The sequence below is a fragment of the Phyllobates terribilis genome, unplaced genomic scaffold (genome assembly GCF_046119375.1).
Source record: "Phyllobates terribilis strain yellow unplaced genomic scaffold, ASM4611937v1 Scaffold_12__6_contigs__length_324123572, whole genome shotgun sequence".
NCBI lineage: Eukaryota > Metazoa > Chordata > Amphibia > Anura > Dendrobatidae > Phyllobates > Phyllobates terribilis.
The window spans coordinates 137,299,896-137,314,026 of record NW_027362772.1 but is presented as its reverse complement, the minus strand read 5'-3'; the positions used below and the strand labels follow the sequence as shown (position 1 = coordinate 137,314,026).

The window sequence follows — 14,131 nt, the reverse complement described above, 5'->3', positions numbered from 1 at the left end:
TGCTACTCCACCTGACAGCAGAATGTTATAGGGGCAGATACCCTGATTCCGGGAATGAATCACTTACTATGCTGCTTGCTATAGTTTGGATGCAATTCCTGTTTTCTCTGCTGCAGATCTACTAGTTCTCTGAATGCTAAGCTCTGTATAACCCCGCCCACACCTCTGATTGGCAGCCTATGCACAGAAACAGCCAATCAGTGGTGAGAGAAGGGTTATACAGAGCTCATGAATATAGAGAACTATATGGCAACATGTTTACTAGTTCTTTAGTGATAATCTCTTACTGACAAAACTACAGCAAGTAGCTTAGTAAGTGACACATCATTGGAATCAGGGTCTTTGTCTCTATATAATGCAAGTGCTATAAATCTGGTGACAGATTCCCTTTAAGCTGCTAAGAAAGGATTGTCCAACCCTCTTAAATTGTGCGCCAAGTAGGGGACTTAGATGTGAATGGTGACAACCTCTGTACAATGCTGCTACATAAGAACTGGGAAATATACTACATATCAAGACTTATTAACACAACAGTTTCTGTGTTGTCTTACTAGTTACAATACAGTTGACATGAACGATTTTCCATGGGGAAAAACTACTAGACTCTGTCCTGAGGATGTCCGGAAAAGTTAACACAATGTGAACTGTGGACAGGCACATGGACTGCACATGAAGTGCAAATAGGTCCGATTCATCCAGACGATCCTTCAAAGAGTTGTGTGAATTTAGCCCAACAGATTTGTTCAAGTTTTCAAATATTTTTTTCTTATATTTATTGCCCCTGATTTAGGGATTTGTACTATAGGTGCGTAATTATTATCCATAGACTTTGGATATGTCCATCAGGATCAATGATCATTCGCTAAAATACGGTCAAGCAAACAATACTTTGCTACAGCTATGGCCCCTGAGATCAGTGCTCGGAAAAGTGTTCATAATTGATACTATATTAGGAAATGAGAGCACGTCTTCTGCTCTGCTAATTGGGTTCTAATTATACTCTCCTGGAGAACCACATCGACCGTCCTGTTACAGTTTATAAAATGTGATAAAGTAACAGGAACATTTACATGCCGATCACTAGTGTAATGATACGAGTTGTAGACATACGTGTAACGCAGCTCATCCCGCATTCTCCATCACAGAAACATTTCAGCCTCTTCTTTGGACAGTCTTGGTCTTTAGTACAAGCCTTTTGACAAGTATGACCAATAGGGCTTTTATTTCTTGTAGGGCAAAAATCTGCAATATCTAAAAAAGAAATGAAACAGTCAAAACTCAGCCCATCACTCTGTCTGAAGAATAAAGCGAGGTCTCATTTGAATGAATAATGATCTCTGCAGTATCATCTCAGCAATGCAGAAACCAAACTTTACAGCAGATGGGCAATCGCAATAATTGATAATAAATTCAATATTTAGAACAGGGTTGGACAGAGCATGGCTTAAAAGCTACAAGCAGGTTGTGGGTTCCAGTCCTGCAGCTCCTAACTCTCGACTGCAAGCTCACAGAAATATCAGGTTAAACAGTTTATTGAACTCTAGGGAGATGGGATTGGGGGGAATTGGGTAGCACTCAGCTAAGTGAGAGACCAGACAGAGGCAAATTTGTTTAACCCTGGGGCTGGATTCACAGCTACACAGATCAGTACTTCTATATAATCTTTCACATGCTCCTCCTGCTTCTATCTGTATGCTACAGAGAAAGAGAAGCAGGAATCATTTCTCTGTCAGCATTGACATTTCTATGTTTCACAGTTGCGAAACATCTAGTTACACTTTCATATACACATATCACATTTACAATTTGGTAAAAAGCTGAAAAGAGTAAAAAAAAATGCTAAAAGCAATATATGTTAAATGGAAGAAATCAGGCTAACAAAATTTCACTTTTTAAGAGTTTCGAGAAGACAAGTTATTAAACTTGGGGTTAGTCACTATTGAAAAACAAAGGCTTAGGGGCGATCTTATTACAATGTACAAACAAATGAATGGACAGTACAGAGTTCATTACACCTTGGCCTGCAACCATGACAATGGGACATGCTCTACATCTAGAATGAATTCTTTACTGTACAAGCAGTGAGACTATAAATCTTTTTCCCACACCAGGTTGTAATCGTTAATTGACAAAATAAAAGTTCAAGGAAGGCTTTGACGCCTTTCTTGAAAAATAAAATATTATACGTTATGGGTCCTAAATTCTGTGATAGGACATTTAAAAAGAACCTGTCACCAGCAAAAACGCTATTAACTTGCAGATATGGGGCTATTCTGCAGGTTAATAGTGTTATTAACCTGCCCGGCGCCAGCACTTAGCTGAACGCTGCTGGGAGAAAATTAACTTTATTCCCCCCTGGCAGCATTCCTGTTTCAGTCATGGGGTAGCGGTGGCGTGGGTTCAGGCACTGCTCTGAGAATACAGAGCAGAGGCTGAAAGTGGCCCTGACTGAGAGCCGGGTCTAATGCAAAGCCGGGGGCGAAGTTGTAGTTGCTGCTCTGTATTCTCAGAGTGGTGACTAAGCCCGCGCCACCGCTACCCCATGACTGAAACAGGAATGCTGCCAGGGGGGAATAAAGTTGATTTTCTCCTCGCTGCATTTGTCTACGTGCAGGCGCTGGACAGCTCAGTAACTCTATTAACCTGCACATTAACTCCAAATCTCCAGGTTAATAGTGTTTTTGCTGGTTACAAGTTCCCTTTAACCAGTGATCCAGACTGATTGCCATTAGTGGAGTTGGGAAGAAAATGTTCACCCAATATAGGGCAATTGAAATCGATTGACTGTCTTCTTTCAACATTGAAATCTGAGGCTATGAAGGTTTTTTCCCAACATTTCAAGTTTCATCACCTATTTACAATGGGGCACAAAAATGCCCTGTAACAAGGGAGCTCACCTCCATTCATTTTCTATGGAACTGACAGAGAAAGCTTAGTAAAGTCCTCTGCTTTCTCCAGCAGTCCTATAGATAATAAATTTAGAAGTGGCACACATTTGCAGTCACTGTTTACTTCCAACAAAGCATTTCAAAGCCTTCTTCTCAGCAATCTGCGGGTCCCAGCTGTCAGACCCAGACTCATCAGTAAGTTATCACCTATCCTGTGGTCTTGAAATATTGGAAACAAACCTTTACCTTTAAATAATAAAAATTTGAAAAATAGAATCTCATATTGCATCTAAAGTGAGGAAGGCGATTAAAGGAAATAAACCTAGTGCTCAAAGGTCATGTAGAAGAAAAGTGACCATGATATCAACTTATCTTCATATGAAGTTGACATATCATAGTCACTTTTCTTCTACATCCCACAGAATAATTATAGTATTGCATGCTGTTGGTGATGAGTGTGGGCAATAGGAGCCCCAAAATTCAATGCAAATCGAAGTTGGGTCGAATTTCAAGAAATTTGCAGGTCCCAGCGAATTCAAGTATTTCTGATTCAACTTGCACAAATCACCAAAAAAAAACAAGCCAGCTCTTTAGACATTGCTGAAAATTGCATCAGTCACAGAACACTGACACGACCTCAGGCATATCACATGGTATGGCGCAGCCAATCAGGAGGGACTATCATAGCCTGTATAAAAGCACAGACAGGGAATGCAGCAGCCTTATTAAGCTGATTTTAGGATAGTGGGAGGATGTCAGAGCTCACAGCTCAGCAATGGAAATAGAAAGTGAATGCTCTAAAGCACTGGACAATTCTCCATAATGTGTCGTATAACTGCAGAACTGAAGAAGATGAGAGTAGTAATCTACAAATAATACAATGATTCAAATGGAAATTCGTCAGTAGTTTTTTTTGCTCTGTAATCTGACAGCAGCATGATGTAGGAGCTGAGACCCTGATTCCAATGATGTGTCACTTAGTATACTAAGTGCAGACACTTGTGATAGAATGCTGAGCTTTGTATAACCCCGCCCACAACACAGAGTGACAGTTTTCATTGTACAATGAATATTGACAGAGAGCTGCTAATCAGTGGTGTTGGAGTGGTTGGACCACTAAGCACAAGGCAACTAGTCAGATAATGATTATCTCCTGCTGATTTAACATTGAATTTATTAAAACCGAAACACAGCCCAGTAAGTGACACATCTCGGGAATCAGTGTCTCATCTCCTACAATAAGATGATCTCAGAACACATAGCAAAAACCTGCTCACATATTCCCTTTAAATAATAGCAGAAGAAAGATAAGAGAGGTGTCAGCAATAGTGTGATTGATCAGTAGTAGAGAGGTGTCAGCAATAGTGTGATTGATCAGTAATATTTTCTAGCTGGCATCTTTGCTACTGCATTTAAATTACAATTACACATTTTTTTCTTAATTATTAATACACTTAAAAGCAAAGACAAGTCAGCACAATAGTTTTCACAGAAAAAAGAAATCTGAGATCAGTGTCAGAGCATGTGCTTGCCCCAAAAGAAAATTCACTAAAATCCAGACATTTAACTGCAACTGTCTATCTCACAAAGTGTGCGTGTCACAAACAATTTTATTTTACATATCTGTTTCTAATCAAATTTTACATCCTATATAGCACACCAATACACATATTGCAGGTGCTTGGCTTTTTGGACATGTACCTAACATTTCTTATCATGCAATATTTGAGAAGGGGGATGAATTTTGTGGAGCAAAATGTACATTTAACTGTGAATTTTTGCACACCTAATGTACATTTAACTGTGAATTTTTGCACACCTAATGTACATTTAACTGTGAATTTTTGCACACCTAATGTACATTTAACTGTGAATTTTTGCACATCTATTTTACTAATCATATTTGACAATTGTACACATCAAACCTATACAAAGGCCAGCTGTATCATTTTGCTTTCTATAACAGTACCTATATAGCTGGAATTTCTTATTTCATCCATTTTGGCAAGGGTTGAATAAAAGGGGTTGAAAGGATTGTCAAAAAATAATCATAGAGTTGTAGAAAATGTATAATAAAAGAAAAAGTCTCAATGGTAATGAACGGGATAATGTAAAAGAAAAAAAGCCCTACACCACGTCTAAGACTGTGGGAGCCACTAGCAGCAGCAGAAGCACCATCAGCACTACTGTAACCATCTGTCCAGGCAGTAATACTACCAAGCACAGGTAATATTTGGCTTCCTTGGCTTATGGCAAGCAAATTAGTTGGAAGGAAGTGGAGGTCATTATGGAATATATCCAAGGAATAAGAAAAGATATGGCTTCTCCAGACGCTGCCATAAGGGAGGATGAGCCAAAGGTAAATGAAGAAGGATATGAGGTGATACCTGATAAAGGGGACGAGTCATCCCCGAAACACGTAGTTCTGCAATCAATGATAAATTATCCTTCTTCATTTACCTTTGGCTCCTTCTCCCTTACTGCAGTGCCTGGAGAAACTGCACCTTTTCCTATTTCTTGGATCGTCCAATGGTTCCGTGCCTTGGCACTTGGAAGGGGCGGTCGGTGCAGCACCCATGGGTGTTTCTATTCCAAACCTGCTGCAGTGTTGTGCCTGTCCAGCACAACCATTTCAGGTGAACATTTCCATATTGCTGAGGTTTCTGTTCCTCCATGCTGATACACACATTGAGCGCTTCTGTGTCTTTATGTATTATGGAATATATGGCACATCACTTGTCTCAATCACAGCAGGATGATGTTATCTCTGACAGCGACACCATCAGTTTGAGTCAGCGTTCTTTACAGAAAAGTCTTCCAGATCACAAACAATCAAGACAGATCATTTCTGGACCATATTTTATATTTAAAAAAAATAAAATAAAACAATCTGTCAGTGCACTGCGTTTTTAAATTAGGTTTACTGCTAGGTTAACATCCATTCTCTGGTGAGGTCACTTTGACATTACTAGGGCTCTGTTTGCTTAATAAAGATTAAAAGAGGTTGGATAAATTCCTAGGAGACCTCAGCTTTTCAAGACAATTGAAGTTCCTTTCACTCGAATTTTTTTCGAACCTGGCGATTTCAGATGATAAAAGATTTGGGCATCTATACTTGTTACCTTGTTACTGCAGATGTGAATGCATTTGATTACCCCTGAAGAGCTACTATAGTGTTTTGGGAAAGATAATGTCTGAGTATATTTTTAAAATGATTGTAATACTATTATTTCTCACTAGATGTCAATGGAATCTTTAAACAAACCTCAATTTACCATTATAAGCATTCTGCAAGATGAGGATTACATTGCTATGTAATGCTGGACTGCAAGAACATGTGACTGCTGAATGTATTAGTTTCCAGAGATACCAACAGTGGGCTGCAAAACTGTTCCTGCTCATCAGCACAGCTGGCAGCACCTTATAACATTGGAATACTCCGTATTCACCTAGCAACGGAACGGGAAACGTTGCATTAATGAACTCAGGTTTACATCCCCATCACTGCATAACAATTATAAGGAGAGTATCTACCATAGCTATGGTGAACATCAAAGCTGAATACCCAAGTAATAGGAAATAGTCTAGTAAGGCATTAAAAAAGGAGATGATCCCACATAACAATAAAAAAATGCAAAAAAACAAACAAACAAAACACATCATTTACCAGTTTAAGCTAAGTAAATGAGATTTCATAATGAGATGCTGATGAAGTGTGCATTTTTGTTGTTGCATTTTTCTTCCATAAAGGCTATGGTGAGCCTAATAAAAAGCATGTCTCAAAAACTGTACTAAAATACGGATAAAAAAAGCTGCTTACAATCTGCACCAAAAACGCATAAAAAAGTGGAATTAAAAAAGCAGCGAAAACTCAATAATCAGAGCAGATTGTTATTGCGTACTTTGTTGCGAACACCGGCTGAAAAAACGCTGCGGGAAAAAACAGTGGGAACATTGGCTATTTTTTTTTTAATTTTATTTATTAATTTACAAACATTTATGCGACACAAACAGCAATGTATGAAAAAATAATTAAAGGGATTGTCCAGGATTGGAAAAACCTGATCCAATTCCGTCCATTGGCTGTGTCTGATATAGCAGCTAATCCAAAAGAAAATACTGCAATAGCAGCCACAGTCCATTGACGGCCGGCCTGACTGAGTCTAACTGTGGGTCCCAGTGCTGCTCGGCCCTTATTCAAATTGAGGTCAATTTTGACACATGGTAAGGTTTTAATACTAGAGGTTTGGACCATCCCAACTGGGTACACCTTGACGCTGGTGGGATTGCTTTTACGCTTTTTTTAAAATAAAAAATGGTGTTTACTAAGTGCCCAATGTTATTTATATGCACTATTGCATTTTTACTGATTCATAGCAGTGTATATTTTAATTTTGTTTCTATGTTAGGTTCAAACTCTAGACAAGCAAAATCATCTGTGTTGTACATAGTAACTAATCAGTAAAAAATGCAATAATCTGAGCAGATTGTAATTGATTGTATGTGCACAGACACTGTGCACACGCTGTCAGGATTCACCAGTTTCGGCGGTGAGAGCGGGCAGTCACATGGTGTCAAGTATGTTAATATTCATACTTCCGGCCACATTCCAACTAGATGTGCTCACTCTTTTTCAATGCAAGTGAATTGAGAGAGGTTGAACGCGTCTAGTTGGAGAGTGACCGCATGTATGTAGATTGCATACTTGCAGTCACATGGCCGCCTGCTCTCACAGGCATAACCGGTGAATCCTGACAGTGTGCACACCGCATGCTGTCCAGATTCAGCAGTCTGTAGTCATTTAGAGTAACTGCATATCTTAATAAGAAGACCAAGGAAACACTGTAAGGAAATGTAGCAATTCACAGGCTAGTTGAGTTGGTAAGCCAAACTTTCTACTCTGACTCCATTTTTTAAGAATCTGACTCCATCTCAAAGTTTTTTGTAAATGGTCCATGTACAGTATAATAATTAATACTTATATCAATCCCGTATATTAATTATACCATATTAATAACGTGATTAAAAGGGTTGTCCAAAACTAATATTGATTTTCATCCTAAATGTCTTTATTTATTTTAATAATTTTCTAACATAGTTTAAAAACTCCCTGCTTTTTTTCCTTCTCTAACCTAACTGCTTTATTTTATTTTTTTAACTATTTCTGTTTTGATGACGCCTCATTTGAGAATCCCAAGTGCATGCAGGGATGCTCAAATGAGATGTCATCGGGGGCAGAGGCTGCGGTAAATTCTGGAGCCTCTGTCCCCATCCTAAAATGAAAAGTCATCGGGGATGTCTGTTTTATGGCTGGGCTGGTCCCTGCTGTACTGAGCATGCTTCAGTTTTCAATTCCAATGTATGCTTAGTACGAGCTCCCTTCTTACTGTACAGTATTCTTCTCAGTGCACAGTGACAGTGCGCTCCCTTGCCACTAATTAGAAGTTGTAACGCCGGCGTCCCTGCAATATTCCCCTCCTTCTCATCAGCAGGGACGCCAACATGCTAATGGCCATGGCGTCTCCTGCGCCATCTCCCACCGTGGCTCCCAGGTTCCAGGGTCTGCACAGATCATGCAGGTCTCCCGGCAACTCCCTTAGGGCGCGCGCTCCCTGCTTCTTAAAGTGGCTGCACGTCCACTCCAGAAGTGTCCCCAGCCTAGAGCTGGGAGGCATTAGGTATTTAAGACACCTCCCTTCTGTCTAAACTGGCATCAGTATCCATACTGCCAGTGATCCTGATCCTGTCCTGCCTGAACCCCCTTAGGTCAGATGCTGCAGTACCCAGGACTGCCCTGGAGTGGTACCTGGCGGCTACCTGCAGCATGAGCCTAACCTCACAATTAGAGCCTCTAGTGAAGAACTGAGTAGTCTCTTAGTTATGCCCCTCCAGAGTAGGGAGTAATTAAATTTTGACAGTATGTTCAAAGACACTAAATATAACAGGCTCCAGAGGTTGTGAAGATACCTTTAAAGATACCGCAGAAGAATTTGACCTGCCCAGAGTGTGGCTCTACTGCAGGACAGGAGGGTATTGGGTGAGTAAATTTTCCTTTTTAACCCATATCCAGCCCTAAATAATCCAGCAAAATGGTAGCTTGACAAGATTTTGCTTTTTCAGGCAAATCTCATTTTTTTTTGTAAAAATTGAGGCAAACTCAATATTCTCAACTGTTTATGTGATGTTTAATAATTTTGTCTGCAGAAGGAAGTAAAGTGAGTGCCAGGATTTACTTCCTTCTGCAGACAAATCCCGGCACTCACTTTACTTCCTTCTGCATACTTTTTCTCCTCGAGGAACAAGCCAGTGGAGTGCCGACCCCCCATCTTCATGTTCTTAATGATTGTATCTAGCCTCACCCAAAACTCTTGTTGACTCAGCTTCGGTGATACAGATGTGTCCTTTCTTACCTTAGCTCTTGACTCAGAACATGAAAACTGAGATGAGTAGCCTTAGATGACCAGCCTTGTAAGATAACATTATTTTGTGATACTCTGTTGGGAGATGTTAATGCTACATATGTCTATACATGGCTATAAGGCGCTTGTGAATAATTTCAGCTACATGAGCTTGAAAGAAAACGTACAATTCCTCCTGTCTAACCACGTATGAAAAAAATAAACTGTGTTTCCATATGTAATTAGGTCAGCTATATTGATATTAACTCCAGTAATTGAGTTAATTTTAAACCAGCAGCATGAAGTAATACTCGAAGTTAACATTGGAAATTAGGGGTCGTTAATGGCAGCTTTGACTACAAAGTACCCTACAGAGATTAGCCTGGATATTGGCTGAAATCGCAGCCTGTCAAGGGTCCTGCTGGCCTGTAATGATAATGTTATTGAATTTGTGTCAGGAGAAATTGAAGTCCATGACATAATTTGCTGAAAGGTAATGATGGACTCATCTGTATGGGAATGGTACTGACTTCTCCTCTGTAGTATAAAAGTATATTCCATTCGACTCAGTCTTTTTATACATACAATGCAACTGGAGATAAAACACATGTATTTTTTAAATATAAGCTGCAAAATATTCCATGAATAAAAAATGTATTGGCTTAAAATGGTTGCATGAAAATATTTGAATTGGCCATAAAATGGATTAGCCATTTATTGGCCAATATTTGGATTGGCCATTACTTTTTTTAATTGATGACCTATCCATAAATATCTGATCAGTGGGGGTGTGACATTCGGCACCCCCACGATCAGTTGGAGCCGGCGCTGGCGGCTGAAAGTTCTTGGATGCTACCGGTATACAGCAACTCCGTCAAAACTTTAGTGGCCACAGCCAGGTACTACAGATCCATATGCAATGTGATCCCGTAGTATCCGAGAGCTTCCGGCTGCTGCCAGTAACATCTGATGGGTGCCAAGTGTTGCACCACCCACCGATCAGTTATTGATGATCTATCTTAAAGAGGTTGTCCACTACCTTTACATTGAAGGTATCCTTAGGATAGGTCATCAATGTCTGATCAGCCGGGGTCTGACACCCGGCACCCTTGCCAATCAGCTATTATCGGTTTTGGCAGCGGCTCCAGAGAAAGGCAATAAAACCCCATGTGGCAAACACTAAGCTCCACATTGGGGAAAAAAATTCCTTCCTGACTCCATACGACAATCAGACTAGTTCCCTGGATCAACGTCCTATCAAGTAATCTAGTATATATAACCTGTAATATTATACTTTTCAAGAAAGGCATCCATGCCCTTCTTAAATATTAGTAGTGTATCACTCATTACAACATCATGCAACAGAGACTTCCATAGTCTCACTGCTCTTACAGTAAAGAATCGCCGTCTGTGATTGTGTTTAAACCTTCTTTCCTCCAGACGTAGAAGATGCCCCCTTGTCCCCATCTCAGGACTCAGAGTAAAAAGATCAGTAGAAAGGTCTTTGTACTGTCCCCTCATATACTTGTATATAGTAATAAGATCACCCCTAAGCCTTCTTTTTTCCACAGTAAATAACCCCAAGTGTAATAACCTGTCTTGGTATTGCAGACCCCCCAGTCCTCTAATAACCTTGGTCGCTCTTCTCTGCACCCGCTGTAGTTCAGCTATGTCTTTCTTATACACCGGAGACCAGAACTGTACACAGTATTCTAAGTGTGGTCGCACTAGTGACTTGTATAGAGGTAAAATTATGTTTTCCTCATGAGCATCTATGCCTCTTTTAATGCATCCCATTATTTTATTTGCCTTTGCAGCAACAGCCTGACACTGGCCACCAAACGTGAGCTTGTCGTCCACCAATACACCCAGGTCTTTTTCAGTTACAGTTTTGCCAGTGTTTTACAATTAAGCCTATAATTATACATTTTATTTCCTCTACCCAAGTGCATTGCCTTACATTTATCCCCATTAAAGCTCATTTGCCATTTATCAGCCCAAGCTTCTAGTTTACATAGATCCTCCTGTAATATAAAATTGTCCTCCTCTGTATTGATTACCCTGCAGAGTTTAGTGTCATCTGCAAATATTGAAATATTACTCTGTATGCCCCCTACAAGGTCATTAATAAATATGTTAAAAAGAAGGGGGCCCAATACTGACCCCTGTGGTACCCCACTGTTAACTGAGACCCAGTCTGAGTGTGATCCATTAATAACCACCCTTTGTTTCCTATCACTGAGCCAATTCTTAACCCACATACATATATTTTCCCCTATCCCCATTGTTCTCATTTTATGTATCAACCTTTTATGTGGAACCGTATCAAAAGCTTTTGAAAAGTCCATATACACAACATCCACTGCATTTCCTTGGTCCAGTCCAGAACTTGTCTCCTCATAAAAGCTGATCAGATTAGTCTGACAGGAACGGTCCCTCGTAAACCCATGTTGATATTGGGTCATGAGGTTATTCTTCTTCAGATACTCTAGTATAGCATCTCTTAGGAAACCCTCCAGGATTTTACCCACAGTAGAGGTTAAGCTTACCGGCCTATAATTTCCAAGTTCAGTTTTTGTCCCCTTTTTGAATATTGGCACCACATTTGCTATATGCCAGTCCTGTGGTACAGACCCTGTTATTATGGAATCTTTAAAGATTAAAAATAATGGTCTGTCTATGACGTTAATTAATTCCTGCAGTACTCGCGGGAGTATCCCATCCGGGCCCGGGGATTTGTCAACTTTAGTGATTTTTAGACACCACCGTACTTCCTGCTGGGTTAAGCAAGTGACGTTTAATGGAGAATTTTTGTCATCACTAATCATGTTTTCTGTCATTAGAGTTATGTCATAGACCTAATGGAAAAGAGAAGAATCATCCGGGAAGAAAGGCAAAATGAGCAATTGTAAGTACACAGTGCTGTATAATATGATGACTGCAATATATTAAGATGATGAAAACTTTGATCGAAGTGCTTCTTTACGAGTGAAAATATGTGGGTGCATGGTGGGGGGTCGGATTAAAAATCTCCAGGAAATGTCTGGGTTTATTTCATTAGCAGCATATATTATAATAAGTAGAATAATTATAAAGCAAAATATACTAAATGACCAAGTATGAAAAGAATACACTTGTGTACATTTTCATTTTTAATTAGGTCAGCTATATTGATATTAACTCCAGTAATTAAGTTAATATTTTTCCAGTATCATAAAGTAGCACTCGATGGGTTAACACTGGAAATTATGGGGTCATAAATTGGAGCTTTGACTACAAAGTGCCCTACAGAGATTTGCCGGGATATTGGCTGTAATTGGGATATTCGGGAGCTGTTACCAGCAGCAGAATACAATTTTCTAGCTTGCTAGTGTTTAGTATAATTACTTTGCTCATATTGCTGAGGAAGCCTCCAGAGGTTGATTTTGTATACAGATTATCATATACTGCTTGGGATCCTTGAAATGGGTCACATGAAAAAAAAGTAGAAAAAAAGGAATCTAGAGAGCTGGAACTGTTTATTTCTGAAAAAAATTAATCCACACTCTAATAACACCGTTCTACATATTTTCAAAAGTTGTCAGGTTCAGTTATGAAACGAGCCATTTCTTAATGATTTTGACCTCATGAATTCAAACCTGACAATGAAATTTTTTAGTTGGCTCTTGTTTATATGATATTAAAGAGTTTTTCTTTTACTGCTGCATATAATCAATGCATAAAAGTTTCAGTACTTTGAAAACTTATTATTTTTTGCAAATATAAAGATGCAGAATATTTTGTTATGACAATTTTCTGATATTTATTTAGAGGAAACTTAGCAACAATTCAAATAACTAAAACATGCCTAAACACTATTGCAAATTACAGTGGCTTAAGAAAGTATTCACCCTCCTTGGCTTTTTACCTATTTTGCTACTTTACAATCTGTGTTTAAATATTTCTGTAATCCTATGTGTCTGTGATGCATCAGCACTAAATAGTCTAAGTTGGTGAAGTGAGAAAAATATAGGCATAAATTAAATTTATGGGATCAAATAACTAAAAATTGCCATGTGCATATGTATTCACCCTTTTTGCGATGAAGTACCTAAAAATTTCTGGTGCAAGCAATTACCTTCATAAGTCACATGCTTAGTAAAAGGACGTCCACCTGTGTGCAATCTAAGTGTCACATGGTCTGTCAGTATATACATTTACCTTTTTTGAAAGGCCACAGAGGCTGAAACACCATTAAGCAAGAGTCACCACTTAGCAACCAACACCATGAAGACCAAGGAGATCTCCAAGTCAGGGACAAAGTTGTTGAGAAGTACAAGTCAGGGCTGGGTTATAAAAAATGTCCCAATCTCTGATGATCCCCCCACCCCTGAACACCATCAAATCCATTATCAGCAAACAGAAAGAACATGTTACCACAATAAACCTGCCAAGAGAGGGCCGACCACCAAAACTCTCAGTCCTGGTAAGGAGAGCTTTAATCAGAGAGGCAGCACAGAAACCTAATGTAACCCTGAAGGAGCTGCTGAGTTCTCAAGCAGAGACTGGAGTATCTGTCCATACTACCACAATAAGTTGTACACTCCATAGAGGTGGCCTTTATGCAAGAGTGGGCAGAAAAAAGCCTTTACTTACACACAAAAATTGTAAGGCTTATTTTCAGTTTGCCAAAAGACATGTGAGAGACTCCCCAAATGTATGGAGGAAGGTGCTGTGGTCAAATGAGACCAAAATTTAACTTTTTGGCCAACAATGTAAAAGCCATGGAACCAAACCAATACAGCTCATTATCTCACGAACATCATCCCTACTATGAAACATGGTGGGGGCAGCATCATGCTGTGG

The 14,131-nt window shown here is 39.4% G+C and overlaps 1 protein-coding gene across 2 annotated transcripts in view; it reads right to left on the bottom strand.

The window, feature by feature from the left end:
- The window catches only part of LOC141172278 (beta-2-glycoprotein 1-like), a 69,684-nt gene that overhangs the window by 43,988 nt on the left and 11,565 nt on the right, over positions 1 to 14,131 (bottom strand). For both annotated transcript variants that reach the window (XM_073656299.1, XM_073656300.1), the window contains exon 2: positions 1,111 to 1,251. In XM_073656299.1, the coding sequence (XP_073512400.1) occupies positions 1,111 to 1,251 (141 nt within the window). The remainder of the gene's footprint in view (positions 1 to 1,110; positions 1,252 to 14,131) is intronic.